The sequence below is a fragment of the Desmodus rotundus genome, chromosome 6 (genome assembly GCF_022682495.2).
Source record: "Desmodus rotundus isolate HL8 chromosome 6, HLdesRot8A.1, whole genome shotgun sequence".
Taxonomy (NCBI): domain Eukaryota; kingdom Metazoa; phylum Chordata; class Mammalia; order Chiroptera; family Phyllostomidae; genus Desmodus; species Desmodus rotundus.
This window is the reverse complement of record NC_071392.1, coordinates 26,609,095-26,622,954: the sequence shown is the minus strand read 5'-3', so window position 1 is coordinate 26,622,954 and position 13,860 is coordinate 26,609,095. Positions and strand designations below refer to the sequence as shown.

The window sequence follows — 13,860 nt, the reverse complement described above, 5'->3', positions numbered from 1 at the left end:
GTGAGACAGGAATACACTTCTGTTCTCTGTCAGCCACTATTTTGTCATTTGCAGATGAACCCAACCCTAACGAATATTGGTACTGAACAGGAAAGCATAATATTTGGATTCTAATTTCTATCATATCCTTGCTGTGTGATCAAGCAAGCTACTTACTATTTCAACCTGATTTTCTTTACATATAAAAAATAGCATTTGGTCCTTATCACACTGTTAGATGAGATAATAAGAGGTAACTATACACAGACTACTTTATTGACAGAAGTGAGTACAAAGAACTTTTATTCATTTGCTATTTCTGATAAATTCAATGAAATGCTTGGGAGAATGATTCTGAGACATCATCTAGGCTTAGCTGGAAAGAAGGGCCTGATCGTCAGTGATAATGTCACAGGCCCAGGAGTGGGGAGCATCCTACCACAGCCACACGTAGGCCTCCTGCCAGCTCCGACTCCTAGCCACTGCATGTGTATGCAGTGAGTTCACCGGAATGCCCATTCATAACCACTACAAGCTGAAGGGTTTAAATGATCCGTTAACTAGCGAGACACTTTTAAAGAATTAAGAATTGCTGCCACACTCTGGCTATCAGTTAAATTAGAAATGGATTCATTTCCTACAATTGGTATTTCCATCAAAAATGGCATATACTTTTACGGCTATGTATGTGTGTGTACGTATCATATTTTTAATGATAAATATTAGGTGTACTATACAAATGCCTTACAGTATTAATGACTTAAAGAACTCGTTCTGAAACTTTTCACTATCCTAAGTTAAGTAGCTCAGCTCTAAAGTTATGGAACAACTTATTTTTATTTCTTTTATTTATTATTTCCTGAAACACAAGCCAAAAATATGCTTGGCAGCACCAAAGGAAGCCCTTAAAATAGTCTGTTGATGGATTGCTTGAAGGGGTTGAAAGCTGTGATAACAAACCATTGCCTCTGTTGCTATCACTGTGTTTGGGGTTCTTGGCCACGGTGAATTTGGGGGGCTGAGTGGAGTAGTCAATAAGCCTCTCAAAATTGTAGGCAAAATTTTGTATCTGTATTTTTCTGGGGAGAAGGGTCTCTGCATATAATTAGATTCTCAAAGGTCTATGACTCTGAAAAGGTTAAAGAACCCCTTTTCTAGATGTTGCTATGTACACCACTGTTGACCAGCCACCCGGACTGTGGTATCGAAGGGTATTTTGTGGTAATGTCAGAGGTAGCGTAGTCGTTGTCAGAGGGAGGGTACCTATCCCTGGCCGGTTCTACTGGCTCGTCTTCAGATCACAGAATGACTTTAGAGCAGCTACATAAACATTAGGGAATAATTACTACAATGTAAGATATACAGCAAACGATATGTCTACATTGAGGATACACTCCACGTGGCAAACATAACAAAAATAAAAATTTAGATAACATTCTAAAGCAATGCTATCAAACACTTAAGGTGTCTGATAGAATGACTCACTGCATGATGGTCCCCTACAGTTCATTAGTGTGTTGTTTCTCTATTTTATTGTGTCAGTCTGGGGTGGGTGATGCAGCCAAGGCATGGGGCTACAATTTGTTTTTTTCATTAAAAAATAAGCAGATGATAATGGGGATGTACAGCTCCCAAATAGTGATTGAACTTTTTACTTGTCATAGTAAACATGTAACTAGGAACTGGTAATGACAGTTTGCTCTTGGTTTGCCTTTGCACGAACCTCTCACTGTTCTAATCAGTATGTTCGTCTGCTCCCAGACCCACAGCCCAGCATTTCCTTATACTGAGGGCCTGGCCTCTCTCACTTTGTTTCTATCCTGTTCAGTCTTCAAATCTCAGGTGAAATTCTGTCTCTAGGTCTCTATGGTCTCCAGACAGCTCTGTCTCTGATCTCATGTTGTACATTTTCTCCTATCATTTGTTTCTGAATCACATACTATCCTGTAATAATAGCTCCTATGTCAGTGTTTTGTAATGCTACTGAAACTTCTATTTTTGTATTTGTGTATGTCTTGCTACTGGGTTGTAACCTCCTTACAGACATCTGGTCTGGTGGGTATTTTACATAATATTCAGAACAATGACTTCCATAAAGTAGGTCTTCAACCTATATATTGTTAACAGGTTTGGGAGTGACTTCTAAATCATTTATCTTTGGTTAGAAAACTTAGTAATGTCTTCTGTTAAGGTGTTTTTTTTCCAGTGAAAATACTTCTCTGTTTAACTTATGTCACCTATCACCTGGACTTAAAGTATTGTAATATTAGCTATTATATTAATGCAAAATTAACTAAGCCTTCAGAGCAGGTTTGCCTGTCCAAATTCATGCACCAAGTATTCACCTTCCTCTGCATGACCACGTGTTTCAGGTGAGGCTGGCTTTATTCTCAGTCCTGCGGGGCCAGTTCTCGTTTGTCTAAGCCAGTAAGGGTGGCCTAGTCTGCCTTGTCAGAGATTAGTTCAGAAAGGGTACCTGTGACAGTTCAATGAACTAACTGGATGTGGAGGAAGGTCAGCTGAGGGGCTCATCAGCAGATGCCAAAGAGACACCCTCCTCTTCTCCTGGAGACTCTTGTACCTGGATGAAACGCCTGATGACGTTGTATCCCTTTCTGTCATCTTTACTGAGGACAGGAAGCCTCAGACAGCAGTAACATGTTAAAGATGGCAGAATAAAATGAGAAAGCAACCTGGTCTATGATGACACTGTTGAACTGATTGGCTGACTAGTCTGGGAATTGTCAACCTCTGGACTTCTTGTTAGGTGAGAGAATAAGTTTATTATTCCCTGGTTAAAGGTTAAGCCACTTCTAGATAGGCTTCTGTTTCCTGCACCTGAATATGTCTAGAGCAGTGATTTTCAATCTTCTTCATCTGACAGCACATATGAACTAATTACTAAAATTCTGTGGCACACCAAAAATACATATTTTTGCTGATCTGACAAAAATAGATGTAATTTTGATTGATTTACAAAAAATAATAATAATAGCAATTACCTACCCTTTTTATTCCAAAGTGACTTTTTAGAAAATTAGGTGCCTATATTTGTATGTAAGCATTTCTGATACCAAGAATTAACCAATCAGATGCACCCTTATTATGTGATGTGACCAATAAGATGCAACTCTATTACATGACCCACCTATTGGGTTGGCCAAACAGTTCATTTGGTTTTTCTGTAAGACGGCTGTAGTAGCACTGAGTTGTCTTTAACTTCATTCGAAACAATTCTGTTAGATTGTATTGTGACAGCTGTAATGTCAGTGTGCGTTAAAAAAAAATACATCAAAATTGGTGAATTTTTGTGTAGCCACTTTAATACTGCAGATGGAAGAAAATATGCAATATTGTTGACATATTATGCTTTATTATTTCAAGAAAGGTACAAATGCATCTGAAACATGGAAAAAGATTTTTTGCAGTGTATGGAGAAGGTACTGTGACTGATCGAATGTGTCAAAAGTGTTTTACAAAGTTTCGTGTTGGAGATTTCTCACTAGCTGATGCTCCACAGCTGGTTGGGTAGACCAGTTGAAGTTGTTAGTGATCAAATCTAGACATTAATTGAGAACAATCAATGTTATATCATGTGGGAGATAGCTGACATACTCAAAATATCCAAATCAATAAAGTTATTGGTGAAAATGAAGAAAGTGTCTTTTATTTTATGGAATAAAAGTAAACAGACTCTTTGGCCAACCTGATATTTGTGGTTCAAGACAGGGTATGTATACCAGTTGGCTATTGTTGTGTTGGCTATTGTCTTTTTTTTTTCTTTGTCAACCTAAGGGAAAAGAGGTCAGCATCCTGGATTAAATAGTCAGGTTTGCATGTTTTAAAAATTCTTGTGGCACACTGATTGGAAATCACTGGTCTAGACTGATGTTTGACAGGTGTGCCTGTAATGTTACCTCTTCTTTTCGGTGAAGCCCCTTTTAGTTTTTAATGTCCAGACTTCATGGAATTAACTATCTATCTATCTATCTATCTATCTATCTATCTATCTATCTATCTATCATCTATCTATCATCTATCTATCTATCAATCATCTCACTAATGTTCTTCAGTTGATATTTGTATAGGAAAAGTTTATATTTCTGTTCTCCAAAACTCAATTTTTAACCTAGCAATGTGTGGAGATAGCTTCAAGTTACATTTCAGATAAGATGAATGGATTGTCAGAGTCACATTTGAAAGGTGTGCCTAGTGGCATTGAGAAGGATGGGCATCTTGGATATTGCTGGTACCAAGGGAGGCCATGTCACTGCTACATGTCACTGGTGGTGAGCAAGCATATTAATTGCTGGGCAACCAGGAGACTGTAACATCCTAACATAATAGTCTGCAACTTCACTGTATTTTAGTTATGTTTTAAGATACCGGTTGATATATTTAGATTGATAGGCAACACACTGTAATTTTTCCCATCTACAGCAATGGGAAATAGGCATTTTCTTCCATGTCCAAGTTTCAGGAATGGATTGACATTAAGCAAGACAGACATTCCTGTCCTAACCTGAACTAGCTGTTTTGCTGAGTCAGCAGTACTGCTAGTGCTAGTGCCTAACAGACTCTTCAACTTAATACAGTCTTAAGTTAATACAGTCTTAAAGCAACCCACCAATGTGACTCACATATCTTTATGTGTTACATATTTAGAAATGTGCCATTTCCAAAAATGCTAAAGGCAATTAATGAAATCATAATCCTTTTTTTTTTAAACATGAAAATTTGGAAGAAAAGTGTGTTTACTTTTATATCCCAAATTTATAGTTCTGAAGTCACTTTCTAAAGTTTAAAACCAATTATATATTATTTTTTATTTGAATGGCATGTTAATCATGCTCAATATGTCAAACTTTAAAGAAGCATTTTTAAAGATGATAAAAATGTCATTAATCTTATTGTTAAATGTTTACATTTTTTATCAATTGAGCTATGATTGATATTGGCATTAAAGGGTAGGAGTGATACAGTATATCATTTTTAGGGCTGGAAGGACACCTTAGGGATAATTCTAAATAGCCTCATATATGAATATTTCTGATTGAGAGTTGTATATTTCAGAATAGTTTAAAGTATGTAAATTTCTTTTTGTTAAGGAGAGAAAGGAAGATAAATATAGTATAGAAGCTACCTTATATAAAATACCAAATTATGGCATGAACCAATTAGAGTAAAAGCATTGCCTTCAGAGTGAGATATAAATGCATTTCTAGCCGGTGGGCATCTTTTTATTGCTAGAGTTGGTTTAAATTTACCACCACAAAAGTTCAATTATGGTTTCTACCTGTTAGGAAAGTATGCTAATGCACTCAAATATATTTGGATACTCTGAGTTCAGATATACTTGAACATTTTCTATTCCCCAAAGGAGTGCAGTTTCTTTCAGCTGTTTTTAGGTCTCCAAGGTGATAGGCCCTTGCAGCATGTAGAGCTCAGCGTGGTCCAAAGCTGTATTTCTCAGGTTGCGTTCCGTGAGCACCTTCCTGGCACTGGACGGAGATGTTGTTCTGCCAGACTGTCCTTTCACAGTTTGTTGGAAAAAAATGAGCTGATGGAATTTCAGGTTTTTCATTTTGAAATTTTCCTTAAATTCTTGAGAGAGCCAACATTAATTTTACAAGCAGGTATTAGGCAGATAACATGTAGGAATAAGGAGTGATGGTTATTAAAGAAATAATTTGCAGAGGGACAATCCCGTTTATTTGTATGGCTGTTTTGTTCTTTGAACATTTATAGTCAGAATCATGGTTTTATATTTCTACCTTATAACCTGTAAAATAAAACAAATTGAACATTTACAGCAATTTAAACTTAAGTTGCTAAACATAAAGTTTTCCCTAAAATTATAGTTTGTATGATATAATTTAAAATATCAATATTTCATAATATTCTCCAAAGAGCATTTTGACTTCTAGGTACTTCAAGATATTCACTGTATGAAACGATTGCATTTTAAAGAAGATGGGAACTCCGTTGCTTTTTTTTTTCCTCATTTTACTCAGATCAGATTTTACTGGGGCACAGAGTTGTCATCTGGTGAATGAGAGACTAAATTAGATTTTTATTTCTAAAGTTTTTGTTTTCAGTAGCTTAACATTTTAGTGATAATTTTTTTGTTCTGTATATTTAAAGAGACTGACAGATCGTTCAGTTTATTCTAATGTCTGTTCATATAAGTGGATGGTACTGAAGCATTCTCTGTTATATTGAGTTCTTTTTCAGAAGTGTGTAATCAGTTTACCAGCTACAAAACGGTCAGTTTGAAGATTTTTTTTTACTTAACATTTTATCTGGCTAGTAGTTCTAATTTAGCCCTGACCGATCTTGTGTTAAAATACTCATGGAGACAGAGGGAAACATTTTGTAACTGTGCCAAAACTTAAGGGTGGCCGACAGCTTAATGCCAGAACCTGGATGCAGTTAGGCTGAGACAAAACCAGCTCACCTTCTACTCAAGGGACAGTATGTTGAGAGTTAGTTACATCTTAAAAACATAGAACGTGGCAGTTCCTCTTGAGTCCTGGGGTTTGTTCTGTGAAGGAAACAGTCCTTTTTCCCTAGTCCTGCACTTCCCTCACACCCATCACCATCTTTTTTTTCTGGAAAACAGCTGGTCAGCGAGTGGAGGAGGGAGGGTGGTGTTGGAGGGCAAGAGAGGAGGTAGAGTTCCCACCCATAAAACAACAGAGGCAGGAGTAGAGATGAAATTGGTGCCAGTACTCATGATGTTGGAAATTTTAATTTTTTTAATATACTTCCAAGGACCAGGTGGTAGCAACAAGAGTAAAAAGACACCCTCAGAGAGAAGAGTTCCACTGGGTAAATGCCGAGCACAGACACGCGAGGGGATTGAGTGCTGTGTGCACCAGCCTGCTGCCAGTTGGTGGGTTTTTTTAATTGAAGTGTAATTGGCATACAATGTCCTCTTAGTTTCAGGTGTGCATTGTAATGGTTCCATATTTATATACATTAAAAGTGGCCACCACAATAAGTCTAGTTACCATCTGTCACCCTAGAAAGTTACGGCAGTGTTATTGACGGTGTTCTCCATGCTGTACAGCACATCCTCTCAGGTGGTGGGAATTTATATTTGCACAGTCTTCCCAGAAGACAAATTGGCAATATGTGTCAGAAGCTTTCAAGAAGTAGATCCTTCCTGCCCTGACCTGTGTGGCTCAGTTGGTGGGTGTTGTCCCGCAAAACAAAAGGTTGCTGGTTGGATTCCTGGTTGCATGCACATGCACATGCCTGCACATGCCTGGGTTGCAGGTCCGGTCTCTGGTCAGGGCACAAACAAGAGGCAACCTATTGGTGTTTCTCTCTCACATCGATGTTTCTCTCCCTCTTTTCCCCTCCCTTCCCTCTCTCTAAAAATAAATAAAATCTTAAAAAAAAAGTAGATCCTCTTTGCCATAGAAATTCTACTCTTAGTAATTTATTATCAAAATGTAAACAAATGCAGTTTATAAGATGGTATATTCAGCATGAACCTTTTTGTTGTATATAGTTATGTGTCTAAAAGCCTCTGGAAGGAAAAACGTTTACTTACCTATGGACTTTCTGATTGCAGGTGATTTCCTTTCTTCTCCCTTTGATTATTTGTATTTACCTAATTGTATCAATTATATCAGTATTTAATGATACAAGATCTGTCCAGAAAGTATCCAGCCGTGTACTATGAAAAACAGAGACATTTATTAAAGAAGAATATAAGCAAGAAACATTGTACATAAGACAATGATACCTCAGTCCCCTTCCAAGTAGGCACCTTGGGACCTCACAGTTCTCCCAGTCGCCATCAGCTGCCCCATCACATTTTCCTGAATCTCATTGACAGTCTGAAATCTCTTCCCTTTCAAAGGTGATTTTAGTTTTGGGAAAAGCCAGAAGTTGCAGGGTGCCATATCTGGGCTGTAGGGGGGCTGAGTCACCTGGGTGATTTGATGTTGCTCAAAAAATCTCTGCACGAGATGTGATACATGAGCAGGGCATGGTTGCGATGAAGCTGCCAATCACCTGTTGCCCAAAGTTTCAGGCTTCTGAATGATCTGAATAGTTCCTGTGGAGGAATGTTCAAGCTTAAGGACAAAATTTGATGTAGATTCGTTGCTTTACTCGGTCATTTTGAATGTGACAGCCACACAGTACACATGCTCACTCAACAGCACCTACTGCCCCCACTGACTAGTACAGTGAAATCGTCATTGTTCACACATGCACATCCCAGGCCAGTCTTCTTGGCTGCCAGGCTACATCAGTGTGTGCAAACTATTCTCATTATAATAACAACGGCTGTACTTTCTCTGGACAGACCTCGTATATCCCTGAATCTTTGACTGTCTCGTGAGAACTCTAGTTCCTCCAAAAGCAGAAGTGCATTTTACTCTTACTACTGAATTTGCATTGTGCTTCCTGTTTTGAGTTCACCAAATATTTATTGAGTAAATATAAATACTGTTAGTTTCTCTTAAAATGTTTATATTAATAAGATACAAATACTATTTTGATAGATTTAAGGCCAGAGTATAGTATAGGAAAATCTCATTTTAAACTTTTCATTCATTTTGCAATAACTTAATAACTTATAGCATTTCTCAGAGGAAGCATTGTGTTGGGGAAAGAAGGTAACCAATTCTGTAAGCTTTTCTTTCCTGTTTTCCTGAATGTTGACAATCCTTTTATTCCCTAAGTACTTTCATGAAACTAGAAGTTACAGTGTTTTAGGAGGCATCCTTCAAACGTTAATGTCAATTTTAAGGTGAAGTTTCATTGTATTTAAAAAATTGTTTATGTAAATTGTCATTCGTAATGGACTGCACAGGCCTGTACCCTACTTTATTATAATCTAATCTCCTTCTCAGCAATTTTCGTAATATGAATGTGAAGTCACATTCCTTTTTGTAAATTATCTTGCATGATGTTTCTCTGGAACTTTAAAATTTTAAATGCTAATCACACTGTGATATATATAATAATTTTTCCTTTACAGTGGATTTTTGTATTATTTAGTTAATAAAGTTAAAATCATGTTATTTTTACACAGCAACTATTGAAAAAAGGTCTTTCTCTCTGCGGAATGAGATCCCTTTCTTGTTGCCATTATTGTCAGTTGACCTGGAATGCACGTTCATGATTTGTTGGCTGAAGGCAACTGGGTTTTTATTTCAATTCAGTCATTAATCACTTGTAGCAAATATACCAAAAAGTTTAATTAAAAAAAACAAACAAAAAGGCCTTTGGTTTTTCTCCATATAGAGAAGCACTACTGAAGCAGCTGGAAGTTTATCTCCGAGCCTTAGTTTAACATTTGGAAGAAGGAATTAAATCATTTCTCAGGAAGAGTTAAGCACCCTCGCTCCCCACCAGGTGGGCGTCCAGTAGTTTGTTCACCTGCTATCAACATTGTCCCCACCACAGTTTATCGCAGACAGAAGTTTCGATCTCAGCCCCTCTTTAGGGTTTGACTTATGATAATGGTTATGTTCTATTAGATAAGAAGGGGTGTGGAGAGAAAAATTCTACTCACCTTATCCCTCCATCTTTTTCTAGACCTAAGTTCATTTTTAGTCTGATTCTCTCATTTTTTGTTGCATGCTTCTCAACTATGCTCTTTCCTTGTTACTTTGAGGCATAGAACTTTCTAAATGTTTAGTCTCAGAGAAAGAACACCCAGGCTTTTCATGTTCTTTGGCATTACGGCTGTAGCACATTGAATTTCTGGCAGTGGAATTGCTGCTGCCAGAATCTGACCCCTTGCACTGTGGCCCTGAATAAAGAAACCTTGCTTCTGTATGTGCATCTCAGCAAAGACCTTCAACTCTCATTCTAGGAAGACCCAGCATCTTTTATGTCTATGTATGTTGGGAATGAATCATTCAAGTATCACCTTTAGATTATTTTTCCACATCTCTCTTCTCACATGATCAGAAATGTTGATTATAAATTAAGCAACATTATTCCATTATATATTTTTTGCACTCATAGTGGGATTTTGTAAGGCAAGAGTGTGAATGAGTGAGGTGGATTGTCGACCTTTATCTACAAGAGACTCTGAAACTCCACTGTATCTCTATGTATTTCTGATGAAACTGTTACCAGTATGATTGCTTTTCTGCTTGAGCTCATATGAGATTCACCTTTTGAGAACTGAAATTGATAAGAGTAATTAGTTTAAAAAAATATATGGTCTGATTGGTGAAGTATTATGATAACTATAATTTGGAAAAACTACATGGAATTCAGTAGATGGGACTTGCATAAAATTTTAATTTTCTTAAAAAAATACTTTTTAGAAGATCTGAGTCTAGCCACTGGAATTAGCCTGGAGGCCTGTTTGGAAATAGAATAACTTGTGGTATGCATTTGGTAAGTGGAATTGTGGAAATTCAGATCCCGTTTGACCATGGGGAAGTGTGTTTTTCCCTAGCTACTAACTGATGTCAGCTGCCTGAAATTTATTGATCTCAATGCTCTTCCTCATTTGTTGCCAGTAACTCTCCCTCATACAGAACAAATGACTCACAAGCTCCAGCTAAATAAAACACTCTTTAGACTTTCTGCCTCCCAAACTGCTCCGAGTGGGCACTGAGTAGTGGGCAGTGATCTCTGCCAACTGGTTTACTTAATAATGTAGACATTCCCATTTTTTCTTTTTAAAGACTTTCCTTTTCAGACATTTCATCTGAAATCTTTTAAGAACAACATAGAACTGGTCCCAGATTTATTGATTTTTCCTGGGCATCTGACTGTGTGAGGTGGAACCTGCTATGACTAAGCACAGCGAGCTCAGTAAATGCCCTCTCTGCACTCCCGTTCTGTAGAACTTCCGTCTGGGTCTGTGTTCCAGGTGGAGCCAGTGGGAATGGTCTTGTGGTAAATCGCATAATTGTTAGTGAGGATAAATCAAATTGTTTTGCTCTATTTAGTCTTAATTCTTATCTCTTATTTTTCTTTATCTCCTATAAAAATATTTCTTATTTTTTCACTCATTAAAATCCTGATGAGCACATATCTTTTCTCAGTGAAATGCGTACCTGACTCTTTGCTGGACTAAATGGAGAGATTAGTCTTTTACAACAATGCTTATCATGTCGGTTTTTTTGGACAGGTCTCACTGTCCAGTATTTCTGTCTAATTTTTCTCTAAAAGAACTGCTTAATAGTTTTTGCTTTAACATCAGAATTATCAAGTCTGCCAGGGAGTTGCAATATTTAATTTGCTTATCTCTTAAAGACCCATGAAGCCGATAACTTATTCCTTTTATCTTTTTAAATTAAATTTATTGGGGTAACATTGGTTAATAACATTATATACGTTTCAGGTATACAGCTTTATAATAGAACATCTGCACACTCCACTTGACTCTCCACACCCAAAGTCTAGTCTCCTTCCGTCACCTTGTAATGACCCCCTGTCAGTGTTCCTTAAAGTATCTGCTTGAAACAAATATCTTATGGGTACCTTTTAGAGACTGTAAGAAAGGACTAACATAAAATACAATTTGAAAAGTTATTGTGAGAAAAATTATCTCTCGTGGCATGTTCTGCTCAAACATTTCTTCCAAAGTATCCTAATAATGAAGGAGCATGAATACACACCCCCGAAAAACCTTCGGGTTGGGCACTTAGCTTTAAGGAATTGTTTTTCCCCCAGCAGCTGATGTTATCTTAAACTCAAGCAATTTTTTCACTCAGTGCATAATATAGCTGTGATTAACATAAAATGCTTTAAATTATTTAGCATCAAACAGTAAATTAGATGCTGGGAGGTTTGCTGTGTTTTTCCTTTGTTGTCGTGTATCTTCTTACACGCCTCAGAGACTCCTGGGGGTCCTCATCTCTGGTTGGAGAGGTATACATCCGAGTCCCTTAGTTGCTTACATGGCTCTGTCTAATGAGACCAGCAGTGTTTTGGAGGGTAATTTTGGTGTTCCTTCAGCCTACTTCATAGGGCTGTTAAATGGCCTTTTGTTTGGGGAGCTGCTTGGAATGGATTTCTAATCAGGCTGACTCTCTGCCTATTTGTCTGTCAGAGCATACAATTCCACATTTAATTGGAAATAGAGAATTTTGCAATTCAAGTTCTTGGCAGAAAATATGTTATCAGGATTTTTTTGTTGTCAAGTTCTTCTCGAAATCTCAGTAACAAGCATTGCTGATGGTGGGCTCCCTGAAAGATAAATAATTCACTCCTTACTCAAAATATGTCTTATCCTTTTTTTTTTTTTTTTGATATGGACTGTATGAGAATCTGATGAAAAATGCCCATATATCTATGGGCCTTTTCACCTACAAGTTCAGGAGACTCATAGAATCCTTGTAAACCATTCATGGCTTTCCAGTAAGTTAATCATTTTTTTTTTCCGTAAATTTTTATTGAGTGCCTACACAGATACTTACTGAGTGCCCAGTGTTTAGGCACCATGCTGGTAAGCACTAAGAATAAGCATATCTCTGTTTCTGAAGGGATTTTATTGATAATGAATTGCTATAAGCATCCTCAAGTGTTTTTTTGGTGACATTAATGAAGATACACATAGGTCAATTTTCTGTGAGAGGGCTGCAAAATAATAACAGCTCTCATTTTTAAAATAACTATGAAGTATTTTCTGTAGTGTTTTTGTAAGTATTATGTTAGTGCATTCCCCCTTTACTTCTACCAGCAACGTCAAGCAAATTGGTAGAAGTTTGGACTGAGAAATGGCTGTAAGGCAACTTTCCGGTGTTTTACAACTTTGCTTAGAAATCACTTCTTCACCCAGCCCCACCTGACTTAACAAGGGGTGTTTGAGATTGAATCAGTGCACACTTGATTCTTTCTGAGTATTTTTCCCATTTTTGTGGTGTATCGTATAACTGGGGATCCTGTTCAGCCAGTTCAGTCCAAGCTCGTGACTCTCAGGTGACCAGGTTTTACTGTGGGTGGTGCAGCTTTAATTTCTCCAGTTCTGTTTGCGGTGCCCTCTTTCACCTTTCCTCCTCCAGCCCTGTTTATTGTTACCTGCCCCCCTTCCTTGGTGGTTATTTAATGGTAAGGTGAATGAGAAGCTTGTCTTAAAATGGACTCATCTCAGGGTGAGTTGGAGCCAAAAAGCAGACCTTGATTTTCCCTGCAGCATGCAAAGGCCGAGCTCCGCGGATATTGGTTCCCCCAGCTCTAAGGGGTACTGACTTCACTGATTATGGGAAAGTCGGATCTTTCTTACAAGGGTGGTGTGTTTTTTCTCCTTAGGTAATTTTTGAGATAATAGAATGCATTTTTTTCTTTAAGGTAACGGAATGAGTTTTTGGGTCTCTTAGACTCTTTTTCCAATTAATGATTTGAAAGTTAAATATGGTATTAGAATATTATTGACTGTATTCCCTGTACTGTACTTTACATCCCTGTGACTATTCTGTGTGGTATCAGATGGGTATGAGATTTATTGGGATGATCCCTTCCTGGGTTGTACACTTAAAACTGATAGAATATTTTATGTCAACTGTAACTGAAAAATAAAAAGTTATTTAAAGTAAAAAAAAAGGTGAAATATGTTTGTGTTTTCACCATTCATAAACTTAGGCCTCGAGTTAAATTTTTAATTTCCTTAATGCCTTAGAATTTTATACGAAATTATGAATTAGAAGTACGCATTTACTTTTACTTACAATAGAAGAGAAAATCATTAAGCTGTTTAAAAATAGTGTCACCAGACTGAACTAAACAGGAGCCCTGGAAAGTTTCGCCCTAGAAACTCTGCTGGAAAAGCAAATCCCTGATGTGATGTTACGGTCTGTAAGGTTATCCTGGAAATAGACTTAGTCCTAAGTTTAGGACCCGAAAGACGACTTCCTTCCTCCCGGCTTTTCCCATTTAGCACCAACGCTGTCC

General features: G+C 37.4%; 1 protein-coding gene across 2 annotated transcripts in view; it reads left to right on the top strand.

Moving 5' to 3' along the window:
- The window catches only part of UMAD1 (UBAP1-MVB12-associated (UMA) domain containing 1), a 199,555-nt gene that overhangs the window by 27,089 nt on the left and 158,606 nt on the right, over positions 1 to 13,860 (top strand). The window contains exon 1 of one of the 2 annotated variants that reach the window (XM_045185258.2): positions 10,201 to 13,064. The exons of the other annotated variant lie outside the window; for it this stretch is intronic. Within the exon in view, the coding sequence (XP_045041193.2) occupies positions 13,049 to 13,064 (16 nt within the window). The 5' untranslated portion in view covers positions 10,201 to 13,048. Of the gene's footprint in view, positions 1 to 10,200; positions 13,065 to 13,860 lie in introns of those variants that run through there. 2 annotated transcript variants of the gene reach the window in all.